The sequence below is a fragment of the Cucumis sativus genome, chromosome 2, assembly GCF_000004075.3.
Source record: "Cucumis sativus cultivar 9930 chromosome 2, Cucumber_9930_V3, whole genome shotgun sequence".
In the NCBI taxonomy this organism is placed as follows: domain Eukaryota; kingdom Viridiplantae; phylum Streptophyta; class Magnoliopsida; order Cucurbitales; family Cucurbitaceae; genus Cucumis; species Cucumis sativus.
In genome coordinates, this window is record NC_026656.2 from 15823170 (window position 1) to 15839992 (window position 16823).

At 36.7% G+C, this 16823-nt stretch overlaps 1 protein-coding gene across 1 annotated transcript; it reads left to right on the forward strand.

Annotated features, from left to right (window-relative positions):
• Positions 1–1010: 1010 nt before the first annotated feature.
• LOC101216185 (myb-related protein 330) lies at positions 1011–2616 on the forward strand. The gene is made up of 3 exons (XM_004147308.3): positions 1011–1469; positions 1596–1725; positions 2134–2616. Exons 1-3 carry the CDS (start codon positions 1337–1339, stop codon positions 2561–2563), a joined length of 693 nt encoding a protein of 230 aa, XP_004147356.2. The 5' UTR covers positions 1011–1336; the 3' UTR covers positions 2564–2616.
• The last annotated feature ends 14207 nt before the right edge of the window (positions 2617–16823 follow it).

The window sequence follows — 16823 nt, forward strand, 5'->3', positions numbered from 1 at the left end:
TTGTAGACATCTTTAATTACTAACACAACGATAAAGAGAGGTCAAGTTTGAAGAAGTGTGGCCTATCTGGGAAGGTTCATATCAAGATATGTTATAGTGGTATATGACGACCAGTACTGCAAACTTTTGTTGAAATTAACAATCAAATGTAACGATGTAGTTTCGTTGGGATTTTAACATGTGGAGCATTGTGGTCATACTGGGGGCAAAAATAGAACTTTCTGCATTTGGGCAAAAGTTGATTTGTCCATAGAATGATGTAAATGTTGAGTTATATTTTCATTGTTACTCAACTACACACAATATAATTGATTTGGAATGATGAAGTATATTATATTTATGCTTTATTATTTCAAATCTAACAAAAGTAAGTTTTACTATTTTTTTAAAAAAAGATTAGTACTCTGAAGACTAACCAAAAGACTGGAAAATATTATAAAAGTATGCCAAGAAGTGAGTACTGTGGTGTAAAGTAAAAAAGTGGATAGTAAAAAGAATAGAGAAGAGAAATAGAATGAAGAATGTGGTAGTTGGTTAAATTCCTTTTGGATTTATGTGCCTTAAATTCATGGAAATTTGTGTACCAAACTCAACTATATAAAGCTTGACCTTTGCTTTTGCCATCTAGAAGGCACAAGTGATCAACAAACCAATTACAACAACATACTCTCCCACTTTTTCTTCCTATTCATATTTAATTTCCTCCTTAATTAAACATAAATGGTAGAGAAATATATATATATATATATATATATATATATTTATATGGTTGGAATGGAATCAAAGGCCAAAGCTTTGGTGGAGCCACCCAATTTTTCTTCTTCTCTCCATATAGGTGTTTTTATTTTATTAATATATGTACCACATATAGTATATATAGCATTATTTCATTATTCCACCCCTTCTCTTCTTTATTTTCTTTTTCAGTCCTTTGACTCCACTTATTTAAACAGAAAAAAGAAACCCCAAAGAGCAAAAAAAGAAGAAGAATATTTAGAACCACTCAATCCATCTCACCAACCTGGTCAAACGAAAAGTTCTATGATCTCTAGATGCTGCCCGAGAATACAACAACGTTATAAGAAAGAAAGTCCCGAGTCAATTGCTTGTTTTCCTTTACCACCTCACCTTCCAAATATATATTTAATATAAATAAATAATGTGTCTTGTTCACCAACTCCCTTAGCTATTACACTTCTCAAGCTATTTCCATATATATATATATATGTATCTCTCTCTTCTCACCAACTCTGATCATATATTCTTCCATAATAATTGTAATTTCAATCTCACACACACAGTTCTCAATTAATTTGGTAATTTAGTTGTTAATTCTATGGGAAGATCTCCTTGCTGTGAGAAACAACACACCAACAAAGGTGCATGGACCAAAGAAGAAGATCAACGCCTTATTAATTACATCCAAATCCATGGCGATGGTTGTTGGAGATCTCTCCCTAAAGCTGCTGGTACGTACCATCGCCACACAACATATTCAAACTACTTCTTGTAACAGCTTCTTCGATCTTCATATATATATGTATTTATGTATGTTCATCGTCATTTAATTTCTTAATTAATTATAATACTATTAGGGTTGCTTCGGTGTGGTAAAAGTTGTCGACTACGATGGATCAATTATCTTCGTCCCGATCTCAAGAGAGGAAACTTCACTGCTGAGGAAGACCAAATTATCATCAATCTCCATACCCTACTTGGCAATAAGTAAGTATCAATTTCTAATTCCCTACTAAAGTATACTTGGGTGGGTGATCCCATCTCCACATCACACTTTTACATAAAACAAATAATTATAACATTTCATTAAAAAAACAAAATGAATTTGCAAACTTTGATTAGACTTGGAACAAACGAAGATAGGTGATATGTTTAATCATGATGTATTACGAATTTTATATATGTAAGACCAAGTCTTTTTCTCTAAAAAAAAACTATTAAACACATCTTGAACCATTGTTTAAATTAGAATCTAGTTTCTAATTACTTTCTAAATTTGCTATAAAAAACACATACATATGAAACATAAATATGATCTATTTTCATCCCGTCCCTTGTTTTCATATTGTCTACCTGCTAAACTAATGTGATGAGAATTTATAATATGACTAACAGGTGGTCTTTAATTGCCGCACGATTACCTGGAAGGACGGATAACGAGATAAAAAACTACTGGAACACGCATATCAAACGAAAACTCTATAGTCGAGGAATCGATCCTCAAACGCATCGTCCATTGGCCAATAACAGTAGTAGCAGTACTGGCGACTTTGACCGGCGACGGGAAGATTCAAACAGCAACAGCAGCAGCAACAGTTGTTTGACAACGGAGGTGGAAGAAAACCCACCATCGAATCTAAACCTAGAGCTCTCCATCGGCCTTCATCCCCACAACCAAATTACCAAAAACACCAATCCAAAAGGGGATGATCATCAAGAGGCTCCCGTTTTATTCAAATTTTGTTCACCACAAACAGAATTAGAAACTCAAAATTTCTCCTCCACCCCTCATATGTTTAGATATTACACACCATCCCCTTCTTAGTATTTTAATTTTCATACATATATATACCAACATTGTGATCTCACTTTTTTGCATTTTCTCAACTTTTCTTCACCCTTTTTGTCATTTCCCTATAACTATATAATATTGTTTATTAGAGATATATAATATATGATCCATTTATTAAAAATTTCATGTCAAGCACCAAATTATCATTTGGAAAAGAAAAAAAAGGTACATGAGTAATTAATTAATTAACAAAGTAAACTCAGGAATAATTATGGGTATTAATATAAATGCACTTGTGTATATAATATATAATATAATCCCACCAAATTAAAGCAGCATCTGAATCTGATGCGAGTGGCAGCAAATAACATAGGAAGCTGCAGTAATTAGCAGATGCCAACTCCAATTGATATTATATAATTACTTTACTTAAATTACCTAACTCTTCCAACGCAACCGAGTTGCTACCGAATTAAACTAAAATATGAATGTAATCTTTTTTCTTTTTTTTTTTTTAAAAAGTATGTATTCATTATTGAATCCATGTTGAGAATGTTGATACAGAGCCTAGATTTACACCTTTGTGACAGAATTTTATCTTTAATTTCTGCCATGCTTTTTTTGTTTTTTTAGTTTGCCATACTTTTTATTCTAAATAACAATTTCTGCCATGCGTTTTTGTTTTTTTAGTTTGCTATACTTAATAACTGCAGTGTTATATATAAGTAGGCCTAGTTTGTCGAAGTACTTCACTGTATGACATTTGGATGTCAAGAATAATTAAAATCTTGAGTAGTGGCATTGACCACCATGATTCTTTTTTGGAACATTATTTAATTTGATCTTTTAAATCATATAATTTGAATTTCGAACATTGGAATTGAATTTAAATTTAAGTTTAGCTAAGTAAACTGATTATTGTGTATATCTTTTAATGAAAAAGAACCCACGGTAAAAATTGACAGAGTAATCAATTTTTTTGTTTTAGAATAATTATAGAAGAATAACATTGACGTTTGCTTTTTGTTTATAAAATATCAATCTCTTAGAAAGTTTCAATAATAATCTTAATCTTTTAAAAATAAAGTCAAAAGTACTATTGTCTTTAGTTTTTGGATGAAAAGTATTATTACTCTATTAAAAAAATACCTTTGAATTTTTTAAAAATTTCATTAGTAATACTTCAAAAAATAAAGTTAAAAGAAAATACTGTTATGGTTAGTATAATGGATGAAATTGTTAGTATGCAATAGTATCTAAGAAACACCTCTAATATAGCAGTTATTGACTAGTCAATTTGTTAATTTTTGTAGATTTCAAGTTTGCTTTTCAATACACGTACAGATAGCAGCTACTGATAGCACATTTATCAAAATAAAAGTTATCTCTGATAGCAACTATATATGTTACTCACTAATATAACAGCTATCAGTTATAGTAATTGATACACATTTCTCAAACTAAAAGCAATAACTGTTTGGGGCTATCATTTGTATCCACTTATAGCTACTATCAGTAAAGCAAAATCACTAATAACTGTTGTCAAGGATAACAATTGATAACACATTTATGAAATTCAAAGTTAATCATCGACAACATAACTATTTGTGATAGTAACTAATAGCATATATGAGTGGTTACTAATAGCTTTTAATTTGAGAAAATCGAACAGAAGTGCATGAACGAAGTGGTGAATTGGACGTGAATTTGTTAACTTTTTACCTAAACATGTAATTATTTTATCATTATACTATAGATGCTATTATTTTTTGTTTTCCTTTCTTTCCTGCTATGTACGCAAGGTGCCCTAATATGCATGGGACACATAATTTCTAGTACGTACATCCTCGCCACCTCCCATCTTCCATTTTCACACCCATCTGCTGCCTTCAGCTACTGTTCTCCATTTCTCATCTTTTTTCTTTTCTTTTCTTTTTCAATAGAGTTTTAACTAACGGTCACTTATGGTTGCTGTTTTGATTTTAAAGATATTGGTTCAATTTGTTGTGGTTATTAATGAAGCTGATGTCCACAAAGAGAGGCATCTTTTGCCACCCCTTCTGGCTTCTCAGATGTTAGACCCCAATTGAATTGATAGTGTCTCCTTTATTAATTTCAACCACATAGACTTTTATTTTGATATATTATTAAATAATAGATACAGTTTTTTAATTGAATTTGAAAAGCCAACCAACATATTTCAAGTCATTCAATACAAATTTCAGAGTTAATATGAAAGAAAAAACAAGGTTTGGGTGGTTGTTGAGTGACATGAAATATTTGACAATTTGACCAACACAATTCTAGATGATTTGACACTTATATATGAGATATTTGCTATAGAAAAACAAAATTCTATGCCACGAGATATGCTGTCATATACCTTTTAACACATATAGAAATGAGTCACACATGAACATAAAGATATAAGTTTGAGATATATATCAAGTTTAAGGGAAGAGCGTTATACATTCTATAAACAAGGAGTGACCTTGTTTAATAAGGTATTGTCTAACTTAAATTACATGCAATTGCTTAGAAAGACATGGTTAAATTTATTGATATGAGTGCCTACATAGTCATCCAAAAAATGGCTACAAAAAAGTGACTCAATTTTTTGCTAGCGTCAACAAGTCCTAAAAATTCACATTTAATTAGTAAATGATCTTAATTTGATGATTGTTAATTTGTTTTTCAAAAAAGTTGGCCAATGAAGCCCCAAAGTTGTTGGCTTTCATTTTAGGTCCAAACTATAGTTCATGCAACTCTCTTTAGTTCAGTTACTAGGGTGGGTCTTTTCTCAATGTTTTAGGGTGAAAATTAAAACCGACTCTCGAGCATATTTTTTTCGGCCTTTACGGGCAAAGAACTTTATTATCACTCAAAATTAGACCACCAAATACTTAGATGTGAATTTTCAAGACCTCTAAATTGGGTCCTTTTTCCGTAGGCTATAGCATTGACTCTTTTTTCAACGTCTTGGGGCGATAATAAAAACGGTCTAAAAACGGACGAAAATCCATGGACCTAAGGGTCGGGTGGGGCTCGTTCGTGGTGCACAACGGTAGCGCCAAAAACGGTCCAAAAACGGCCAACGCCTTAGCCTACGAAAAATCGACCGATTTTTAACCAAGTGAAAAATGTCCAAAAAATTCACATATAACTACTAGGTAGCCTCACTTTGAGTAATATTAAATTTTTTTCCCACAAAAACTGCTCGGAGATGTCCCAGACTCAGTTTTTATTTTTCTCCCAATACTTTTCTTCCCATGGTTTAGTTGTGTTTCTTTGATTTTATGGAACCTATTTAGATCGATGACAGTCGGCGGATAAGTGTGGAAACCCATCTATATTGCCCTCTGTATGACACAGAAAAAAAGCCTAGGGCCTAAGGGTCGGGTGGGGCTCGTTCGTGGTGCACGACGGTAGCGCCAAAAAAGGTCCAAAAATGATTTTTCGTAGGCTAAAGCTAGCATTGGCCTTACTTTGAGTAATATTAAAGTTTTTTTCCCACAAAAACCGCTCGGAGATGCCCCAGACTCAGTTTTTATTTTTCTCCCAATACTTTTCTTCCAATGGTTTAGTTGTGTTTCTTTGATTTTATGGAACCTATTTAGAACGATGATAGTCGGCGGATAAGTGTGGAAACCCATCGATATTGCACCCTGTATGACACAGAAAAAAAGCCTAGGGCCTAGGGGTCGGGTGGGGCTCGTTCGTGGTGCACAACGGTAGCGCCAAAAACGATCCAAAAATGGCCAATTCTTTAGCCTATGAAAATACGGCCGATTTTCAACCATGCGAAAAAAGTCCCGAAAATTCAAAGGTAACCACTACGTGGCCTCACTTTGAGTAATATTAAAGTTTTTTCCCACAAAAACCGCTCGAATATGTATTTAAGCTAAAATGTATTTAAACTAAAATGTATTTAAACTAAAATGTATTTTCCCACAACCAAGTGCAACGAACTCAATCTAACCTAAAATGTATTCAAACGTGTGTAAGTATCACTTGAATTTTCAAAACGACCAAGTAATGCTTAAGTGTAAGTTTGTAACTCACAACCTACCAAAATTTCAAAAAGTGTGAAAAAAGTACTTTAAGACCCAACATGTCAATCAAATGTGTTTAAAACTTAGTTTCAAACCAACCTAAAACGAGTTCAAAACGTGTCTAAGTTTCACTGGAACTTTCAAAACGACCTAAAACAGCTTACGTGTAGGTTCGTAACTCATAACCTACAAAAAAAGTTCAAACATTGTGAAAAAAGCACTAGAAGACCCAAAATGGCAACCAAGTGTGTAAGTGCAACAGACTTAGTTCAAACCAACCTAAAACGTGTCTAGGTATTACTTGAGTTTTCAAAACGACCTAGCACATCCTAAGTGTAAGTTCGTAACTCATAATCTACCAAAAAGGTTGAAAAAAGCATTTCAAGACCAAAAATGACAACCATGTGTGTAAGTGCAACAAACTCAATCTAACCTAAAATGTATTCAAAACGTGTGTAAGTATCACTTGAATTTTCAAAACGACCAAGTAATGCTTAAGTGTAAGTTTGTAACTCACAACCTACCAAAATTTCAAAAAGTGTGAAAAAAGTACTTTAAGACCCAACATGTCAATCAAATGTGTTTAAAACTTAGTTTCAAACCAACCTAAAACGAGTTCAAAACGTGTCTAAGTTTCACTGGAACTTTCAAAACGACCTGAAACAGCTTACGTGTAGGTTCGTAACTCATAACCTACAAAAAACGTTCAAATATTGTGAAAAAAGCACTAGAAGACCCAAAATGGCAACCAAGTGTGTAAGTGCAACAAACTTAGTTCAAACCAACCTAAAACGTGTCTAGGTATTACTTGAGTTTTCAAAATGACCTAGCAAATCCTAAGTTTAAGTTCGTAACTCATAATCTACCAAAAAGGTTGAAAAAAGCACTTTAAGACCCAACATGTCAATCAAATGTGTTTAAAACTTAGTTTCAAACCAACCTAAAACGAGTTCAAAACGTGTCTAAGTTTCATTGGAACTTTCAAAACGACCTAAAACAGCTTACGTGTAGGTTCGTAACTCATAACCTTCGAAAAAAGTTCAAGTATTGTGAAAAAAGCACTAGAAGACCCAAAATGGCAACCAAGTGTGTAAGTGCAACAGACTTAGTTCAAACCAACCTAAAACGTGTCTAGGTATTACTTGAGTTTTCAAAACGACCTAGCACATCCTAAGTGTAAGTTCGTAACTCATAATCTACCAAAAAGGTTGAAAAAAGCATTTCAAGACCAAAAATGACAACCATGTGTGTAAATGTAACAAACTCAATCTAACCTAAAATGTATTCAAAACGTGTGTAAGTATCACTTGAATTTTCAAAACGACCAAGTAATGCTTAAGTGTAAGTTTGTAACTCACAACCTACCAAAATTTCAAAAAGTGTGAAAAAAGTACTTTAAGACCCAACATGTCAATCAAATGTGTTTAAAACTTAGTTTCAAACCAACCTAAAATGAGTTCAAAACGTGTCTAAGTTTCACTGGAACTTTCAAAACGACCTAAAACAGCTTACGTGTAGGTTCGTAACTCATAACCTACAAAAAACGTTCAAATATTGTGAAAAAAGCACTAGAAGACCCAAAATGGCAACCAAGTGTGTAAGTGCAACAAACTTAGTTCAAACCAACCTAAAACGTGTCTAGGTATTACTTGAGTTTTCAAAATGACCTAGCAAATCCTAAGTTTAAGTTCGTAACTCATAATCTACCAAAAAGGTTGAAAAAAGCACTTTAAGACCCAACATGTCAATCAAATGTGTTTAAAACTTAGTTTCAAACCAACCTAAAACGAGTTCAAAACGTGTCTAAGTTTCACTGAAACTTTCAAAACGACCTAAAACAGCTTACGTGTAGGTTCGTAACTCATAACCTTTGAAAAAAGTTCAAGTATTGTGAAAAAAGCACTAGAAGACCCAAAATGGCAACCAAGTGTGTAAGTGCAACAAACTTAGTTCAAACCAACCTAAAACGTGTCTAGGTATTACTTGAGTTTTCAAAACGACCTAGCAAATCCTAAGTTTAAGTTCGTAACTCATAATCTACCAAAAAGGTTGAAAAAAGCATTTCAAGACCAAAAATGACAACCATGTGTGTAAGTGCAACAAACTCAATCTAACCTAAAATGTATTCAAAACGTGTGTAAGTATCACTTGAATTTTCAAAACGACCAAGTAATGCTTAAGTGTAAGTTTGTAACTCACAACCTACCAAAATTTCAAAAAGTGTGAAAAAGGTACTTCAAGACCCAAAACGGCAACGAAGTATGTAAGTGCAATGAACTTAGTTTCAAGTTATCTTAAAAAGAGTTCAAAATGTGTATAAGCTTTCAAACGGACCAAACAATACTCAAGCGTAAGTTCGTAACTCACAACCTACCAAAATTTCAAAAAGTGTTGAAAAAAGCACTTGGAGACCCAACATGTCAATCAAATGTCTAAACAAACTTAGTTCCAAACAAACACAAAATGTTGTTTGAAATGACCTAACAATGCTTAAGTGTAAGTTCGTAACTCACAAACTAACAAAAAGTTCAAAATGAGTGAAAATGCTCTTTGAGACCTAAAATGGCAACCAATTATGCAAGTGAAACAAACTTAGTCTTAAACAAACCTAAAAAATGTGTTTAAAACTACTCTAAAGCACACACAAACACTCTCCATCTCACTCTCTATCTGCCTTGTTTCCAATTTAATTCGGTATTCATTTGGGGTTATTGTAGGTTCATATTTAGAAATAGTCATTCACATGGTGATGCAAAATCCCTTTTATGTATCTAATACTAAAATCACAAAAATCATCTTGGACATGCAACACAACAAACTAAATGTCCACGGGAAGCCTTTGCTGACAAAATGGTAGACAATAATTACTCAAACAAGAGAGGACTATAATTAATTAACAGAAGTACAAATCAATATAGGTGCACATCCACCAAACAAGAGAGAAGGAACAATAAACTTCAATAACAAAAGAAAGGTAGTATCAGGACTATCCTTACTTGTTACCGAAGAAGATACCTTGGCTCTGGTAAGCCCAATGCTCTGCCTTACAACGTTCAATTACCTTAGTACTGCAGCGTTTCTTCAAAGTTTGGGAATCTACCTAAAACATAAATACATATTACAACTTGAAAACCTCCATGTCAGAAACTTTACTTTAATTATCAAACCAGATGCTATGCAAGAATTAGTTAGCAGAAATACAACATAAATAGTAATGATATTCTTTGGGGAGGGGATAAAAGCATCTTTCATCATAGAAATAAGCTTAGCAGTTAGCACTAACCTTTATATAAGAAGTTAACACCGGTTTGATTACTTCTTAAAGTTCAGCTACGAAATCTGGTAAAGAGAAAGACCTAATCCATAATGTTAAAGAGGAAAAGACCAAGTCAGATTCCTTTATTCAAACAGGTTAGTATCACAGCACCAAAGGAGAAAACTTACGGATCTCTACGACGAATTTCCTTGAATGACGTAGCAGCATTTGATGCTTGAAACACAGTTTCAATTATGCTGTGAAAAATAAGATCGATAAATAAAACTTTTGGCTACAATTAGCCACAGAAACATAAAGCTGTGACAGGAAAACAAAAGCTAACAGATAATTAACTATACAGTTTGTAGGCAAAATACCAAATAGCCCATAATCAAGATCACAACTGAAGCAGACAATAATGTGTAGTTTATCATTTCCAACCAAATAATTCAATCATAAATAAGGTCAAATGGCCAAATAATATGGCCTTTCACATAAATACTTACTCCTGAATTTTTTGAACAATAATGTTATCGCTTCTCTCCCACGTTTCACGAAGGCTCTCAGCCATCTACCAATTCCAATATAAGAAAATTATTTTACATATTATATTAAACATTGAAAATTCTTTTACGTATTATTATTTTTTTTTACGTATTCCTATTGAAGAATCTCATTTGAGCATTTTGTGGTCAATTTGACTTGACAGAAACAACATAACTTTCAATTAGAAGGAAGCAAGATGCCCAGTTTTTTTGAACTGCTGTTTTTTTTTTTTTTTTTGCTTCAACTTGCTGTAAATTGGAGATGTTTTCCATAACTACTTTCGGCTTGGAGCCCTCTCTCTACTCCTTATGTAATTTCAAGAAATAGATAAAATCCAAGTTAAACTAGATAAGTGGAAAAGATATTGTCTCTTTAGTGGAGGTTGGGCCACACTTTGTAAGTCGGTTTTTTCACATATACCTACACACTATATGTCTATATTCTTAATGCCAGAAAAGATGATTCATAAAGTGATTAATTGGAAGGTGGTGTCTTGTTCGCAAGAGGATGGTGGACTCGGCGTCGATGGTGCAACGTTAAAAAAATGCAACCTTCTTGCTAAATGGGGATGGAGATTTATAAATGAAAAGAATTCCCTTTGGGCTAAAGTGGTGAAGAGTATCCATGGAGAAAGTTAATTTGGATGGCATACTAAAGGAATTGTCACTTGCAGTCTCCATAGTCCCTGGATTAGCATTTCGAGATGCTAGCTTCAAGTAGATTCCTAGGCATTGTTCAAGTTCGGTGATGGTTGAAGAATAGCATTTTGGAATGATTTTTGGGCAGATGTTGTTTCTTTTCAAGATCGTTTAGATTGTCTTTGAACTCTAATAATGGAGATGTAAAGGAGTTTTGGGACTCTTCCATTACTTCATAAGCTCTAAATTTCAAGAGACTTCTAAAAGTTGAAGAAATAGATGAATTTCAAGTCTCCCAAAATAAAAGAACCTAGAAATCAGAATCAAGTGGGAAGTTTTTGGTTCATTCATTAGTCAACCATCTCTCCATTGCCTCCCCAATTGAAAAACATTTATACTCGACAATTTGGAAGACAAAAAGCTCTAGAAGAGTGAATATCAAGCTTTGGAGAAAGCGAAATGGACTATGAACTGTGCAGAAGTTTTGCAAATGAAACCTTCCTCTCACAGTTTATCTCCTCATATTTGTCCCTTGTGTTTGCATGCTTTAGAAGATTTACATCATATTTTCTTCTCCTGCTTACATGAAAAGAAGTGTTGGTTTGACTTACTTGGCTATCTTCATTTGAATTGGGTTTTCGACTATAGATTTAGGAGAACGCGGTCCAGCTTATTTCATGTCCCATTCTCAAGAAGAAACCAAGAATGATTTGGTTAAATGCAGTAAAGGCCATTTTACCAGAAATTTGGTTTGAACATAATCAACTAACATTTCAAAATAAAGCTTCCTCTTGGACAACTCGAGTCGAAATGGCTAGAATAAATGCTTCTTCTTGATGCTCTCTTTCAAAAGACTTCAAAGATTTCTTCATACAAGATATAAGTCATAATTGACCGACTTTCATTTTTAATTCTTAGTTCACTACTGTACTCTTATTTTATTTCTTTTTGGATTTCTAGTGGTCTTAAATCTATGTTGTATAGTTATTGGGCAGTTTGTATGATCTATTCTAAACCTTGTCGTTGGTTTAGTCTTTTGGTTTAAGTCTCGATATGGTGAGAATGCTAAGTAGGTGTCAACAAAGATGAGCTGTCCGAGTGCACTCACTGATCCTAGGGCTTTCTTTGTATTACCTTTTGTCTTGTCTATTCATTTTCAGCTTAACGAAGAGGCTCCTTTCCTACTTCAAAAAAGAAAAAAAAGGTAAATGTGTGATTCTTATAAAGTAAATTATCCTATAGATTAAAAGTTTGAACTTATTCCAAGTGCTTCACCAAATCTTAAATATTTGAACCATCAGCACCAACTTTGCACAACACAACAATGTAAAACACATTAACTACTTTCTCTTTTATGCACATTATATATCAAATAAAAATATTAGAAGGGAAAAAATGGAAAAAAAAAAACATACTAACAACGATAAAATATAATAAGCTTCAATCGAAGAGAGAAGGTTTGAAGAACATAATTCAAAGGTTCCCAAAATCATATCATAATTAGAAAGCCAATACCAACACCAATTCAAAGAGAACACCTAATCTACCATACAAAAGTCTAAATATAACATTTTTTTTTAATCTTGTGTTTTAGTGTATGCTGCAAGTGAAGCCAAACAACATTACAATATAAGATTTCTATGACCATAAAAAATTTATATGACCATTAGGACTCTGTAGAGAAATGCCTACTTTCGACATAAGCATTTCATCAAATTCCATCTAAAGCGGAGAGGTTGCCCATGAAGGCTCTGATACCAGGCAATCTCGACGCGCATTTTACTTGACCTAAGCGGCTGGCTTGACTCCCTCTTTTTTTTCTCCCTCCCTCTCTACCGGCTGCCGTGCTAGGTGAAGAACTATAAGGACCTACTAGGCGGGGTCGGGTCTTGCTTAGGCAAGAAAAGCGGTGAGGATCCCCACGAAAACTCTGAAACCGGGGGATCTCGACGCGCATTTTACATGACCTAAGCGGCTGGCTTGGCTCCCTCTTTTTTTTCTCTCTCCCTCTCTACCGGCTGCCATGCTGGGTGAAGAACTCTAAGCACCTACTAGGCAGGAACGGGTTTTGCTTAGGCAAGAAAAGCGGAGAGGATCCCCACGAAAACTCTGAAACCGGGGGATCTGGGCGCGCATTTTACTTGATCTAAGCGGTTGCCTTGGCTCCCTCTTTTTTTTCTCTCTCCCTCTCTACCGGCTGCCATGCTGGGTAAAGAACTCTAAGCATCTACTAGGCAGGATCGGGTTTTGCTTAGGCAAGAAAAGCGGAGAGGATCCCCACGAAAACTCTGAAACTAGGGGATCTCGGCGCACATTTTACTTGATCTAAGCGGCTGGCTTTGCTCTCTCTTTTTTTTTCTCTCTCCCTCTCTACCGGCTGCCATGCTGGGTGAAGAACTCTAAGCACCTACTAGGCGGGATCGGGATTTTCTTAGGCAAGAAAATCGGAGAGGATCCCCACGAAAACTCTGAAACCGGGGGATCTCGGTGCGCATTTTACATGACCTAAGCGGCTGGCTTGGCTCCCTCTTTTTTTGCTCTCTCCCTCTCTACAGGCTGCCATGCTAAGTGAAGAACTCTAAGGACCTACTAGGCGGGGTCGGGTTTTGCTTAGGCAAGAAAAGCGGAGAGGATCCCCACGAAAACTCTGAAACTAGGGGATCTCGGCGCACATTTTACTTGATCTAAGCCGCTGGCTTGGCTCTCTCTTTTTTTTCTCTCTCCCTCTCTACCGGCTGCCATGTTGGGTGAAGAACTCTAAGCACCAACTAGGCGGGATCGGGATTTTCTTAGGCAAGAAAATCGGAGAGGACCCCCACGAAAACTCTGAAACCGGGGGATCTCGGTGCCCATTTTACATGACCTAAGCGACTGGCTTGGCTCCCTCTTTTTTTGCTCTCTCCCTCTCTACAAGCTGCCATGCTAAGTGAAGAACTCTAAGGACCTACTAGGCGGGGTCGGGTTTTGCTTAGGCAAGAAAAGCGAAGAGGATCCCCACGAAAACTCTGAAACCGGGGGATCTAGGCGCGCATTTTACTTGACCTAAGCGGCTGGCTTGGCTCCCTCTTTTTTTTCTCTCTCCCTCTCTACCGGCTGCCATGCTGGGTGAAGAACTCTAAGCACCTACTAGGCGGGATCGGGTTTTGCTTAGGCAAGAAAAGCGGAGAGGATCCCCACGAAAACTATGAAACCGGGGGATCTCGGCGTGCATTTTACTTGACCTAAGCGGCTGGCTTGGCTCCCTCTTTTTTTTCTCGCTCCCTCTCTACAGGCTGCCATGCTGGGTGAAGAACTCTAAGTACCTACTAGGCGAGGGTCGGGTTTTGCTTAGGCAAGAAAAGCGGAGAGGATCCCCACGAAAACTCTGAAACTGGGGGATCTCGGCGCGCATTTTACTTGATCTAAGCGGCTGGCTTGGCTCCCTCTTTTTTATCTTTCTCCCTCTCCACCGGCTGCCATGCTTGGTGAAGAAATCTAAGGAACCTACTAGGCGGGATCGGGTTTTCCTTAGGCAAGAAAAACAGAGAGGATCCCCACGAAAACTATGAAACCGGGGGATCTCGGCGCGCATCTTACTTGACCTAAGCGGCTGGCTTGGCTCCCTCTTTTTTTTCTCGCTCCCTCTCTACAGGCTGCCATGCTGGGTGAAGAACTCTAAGTACCTACTAGGCGAGGGTCGGGTTTTGCTTAGGCAAGAAAAGCGGAGAGGATCCCCACGAAAACTCTGAAACCGGGGGATCTCGGCGCGCATTTTACTTGATCTAAGCGACTGGCTTGGGTCCCTTTTTTTTTCTCTCTCCCTCTCTACCGGCTGCCATGCTGGGTGAAGAAATCTAAGGACCTACTAGGCGGGATCGGGTTTTGCTTAGGCAGGAAAAGCGGAGAGGATCCCCACGAAAACTCTGAAACTGGGGGATCTCGGCGTGCATTTTACTTGACCTAAGCGGCTGGCTTGGCTCCCTCTTTTTTTTTCTCTCCCTCTCTACCAGCTGCCATGCTGGGTGAAAAACTCTAAGGACCTACTAGGCAGGGTCGGGTTTTGCTTAGGCAAGAAAAGCGGAGAGGATCCCCACGAAAACTCTTAAACCGGGGGATCTCGGCGCGCATTTTACTTGATCTAAGCGGCTGGCTTGGCTCCCTCTTTTTTATCTCTCTCCCTCTCTACCGGCTGCCATGCTTGGTGAAGAAATCTAAGGACCTACTAGGCGGGATCGGGTTTTGCTCAGGCAAGAAAAGCGAAGAGGATCCCCACGAAAACTCTGAAACCGGGGGATCTCGGCGCGCATCTTACTTGACCCAAGCGGCTGGCTTGGCTCCCTCTTTTTTTTCTCGCTCCCTCTCACAGGCTGCCATGCTGGGTGAAGAATTCTAAGTACCTACTAGGCGGGGGTCGGGTTTTGCTTAGGCAAGAAAAGCGGAGAGGATCCCCACGAAAACTCTGAAACCAGGGGATCTCGGCATGCATTTTACTTGTTCTAAGCGGATGGCTTGACTCCCTCGTTTTTTTCTGTGTCCCTCTATACCGGCTGCCATGCTTGGTGAAGAAATCTAAGGACCTATTAGGCGGGATCGGGTTTTGCTTAGGCAAGAAAAGTGGAGAGGATCTCCACGAAAACTCTGAATATGGGGGATCTCGGCGCACATTTTACTTGACCTAAGCGGTTGGCTTGGCTCCCTTGTTTTTTTCTCTCTCCCTCTCTACCTGCTGCCATGCTGGGTGAAAAACTCTAAGGACCTACTGGACAGGGTCGGGTTTTGGTTAGGCAAGAAAAGCGGAGAGGATCCCCACGAAAACTCTGAAACCAAGGGATCTCGGCGCGCATTTTACTTGACCTAAGCGGCTGGCTTGGGTCCCTTTTTTTTTCTCTCTCCCTCTCTATCGGTTGCCATGCTGGGGAACTCTAGTGATCCACTAGGCGGGGGTCGGGTTTTGCAATCCTTAGCAGCTTGGTCGTATTGTTTTGTTTTTATCGGTTGTTATGTTCGGTGAAGAACTCTAAGAACTTGCCGACTTTGCTTTCTACCTGACCTAACAATCATATTTTGCTTTCAAACAATCTTATACAAATGTGTATGGCCAAAAGAGGGATTTAAAATTAATATAAAAAAGGCATTAGAATATGGCGAAAAAGGGGATTAAAATTGAGATAAAAACGACAACCGCACATATTATTATGTACATAATTCACAATATTCAGAAAATGAACCAAGTGTTCTACTCATTTCTAAGCTATCAATATATGCATTTTCAACATATGTAACATATTCAAATAACAAATACAATCACAAATCCGAGCTCCGTTCTCATGCGTTAGGCATACATGCTTTTTTATGCTAAAAAGCGAAGTAGACATGGTACTTATTCTAAGCATAGAGCATTGCAAAAGTTTCTAAATTTTGACATTTTTAGCAAAATTTGCAAAATGAAAATTTTCCAAAGGACATGGAATGTGCAAGGCTACAACCCCACCCCCCCACTTAAAAATTTGCATTGTCCTCAAAGCATTTTAAGCAAGATTCTACGGATGGAAAAAGAAAGAAAAAGGAGAACAGAAGACCTCCCCTTGTAACCTAGTTTCTTCATGGAAGCTTGCTTGCAAAGATCCCAAGTTTGGTTATATTTCATTTTCCTTTATTCCTACAAAAAGAAAACAAGAATTTCCATCGAATTTTATTAAAAAGGTTAAACTAAAAATTTTAGAAAAATGTGCAGAATTGTTTAAGCTCGGTTGCATTTTCTAAGCATCACTTGAATTATTAAAACGACCTAACAAATATTCAACACAAGTTCGTAATTCATA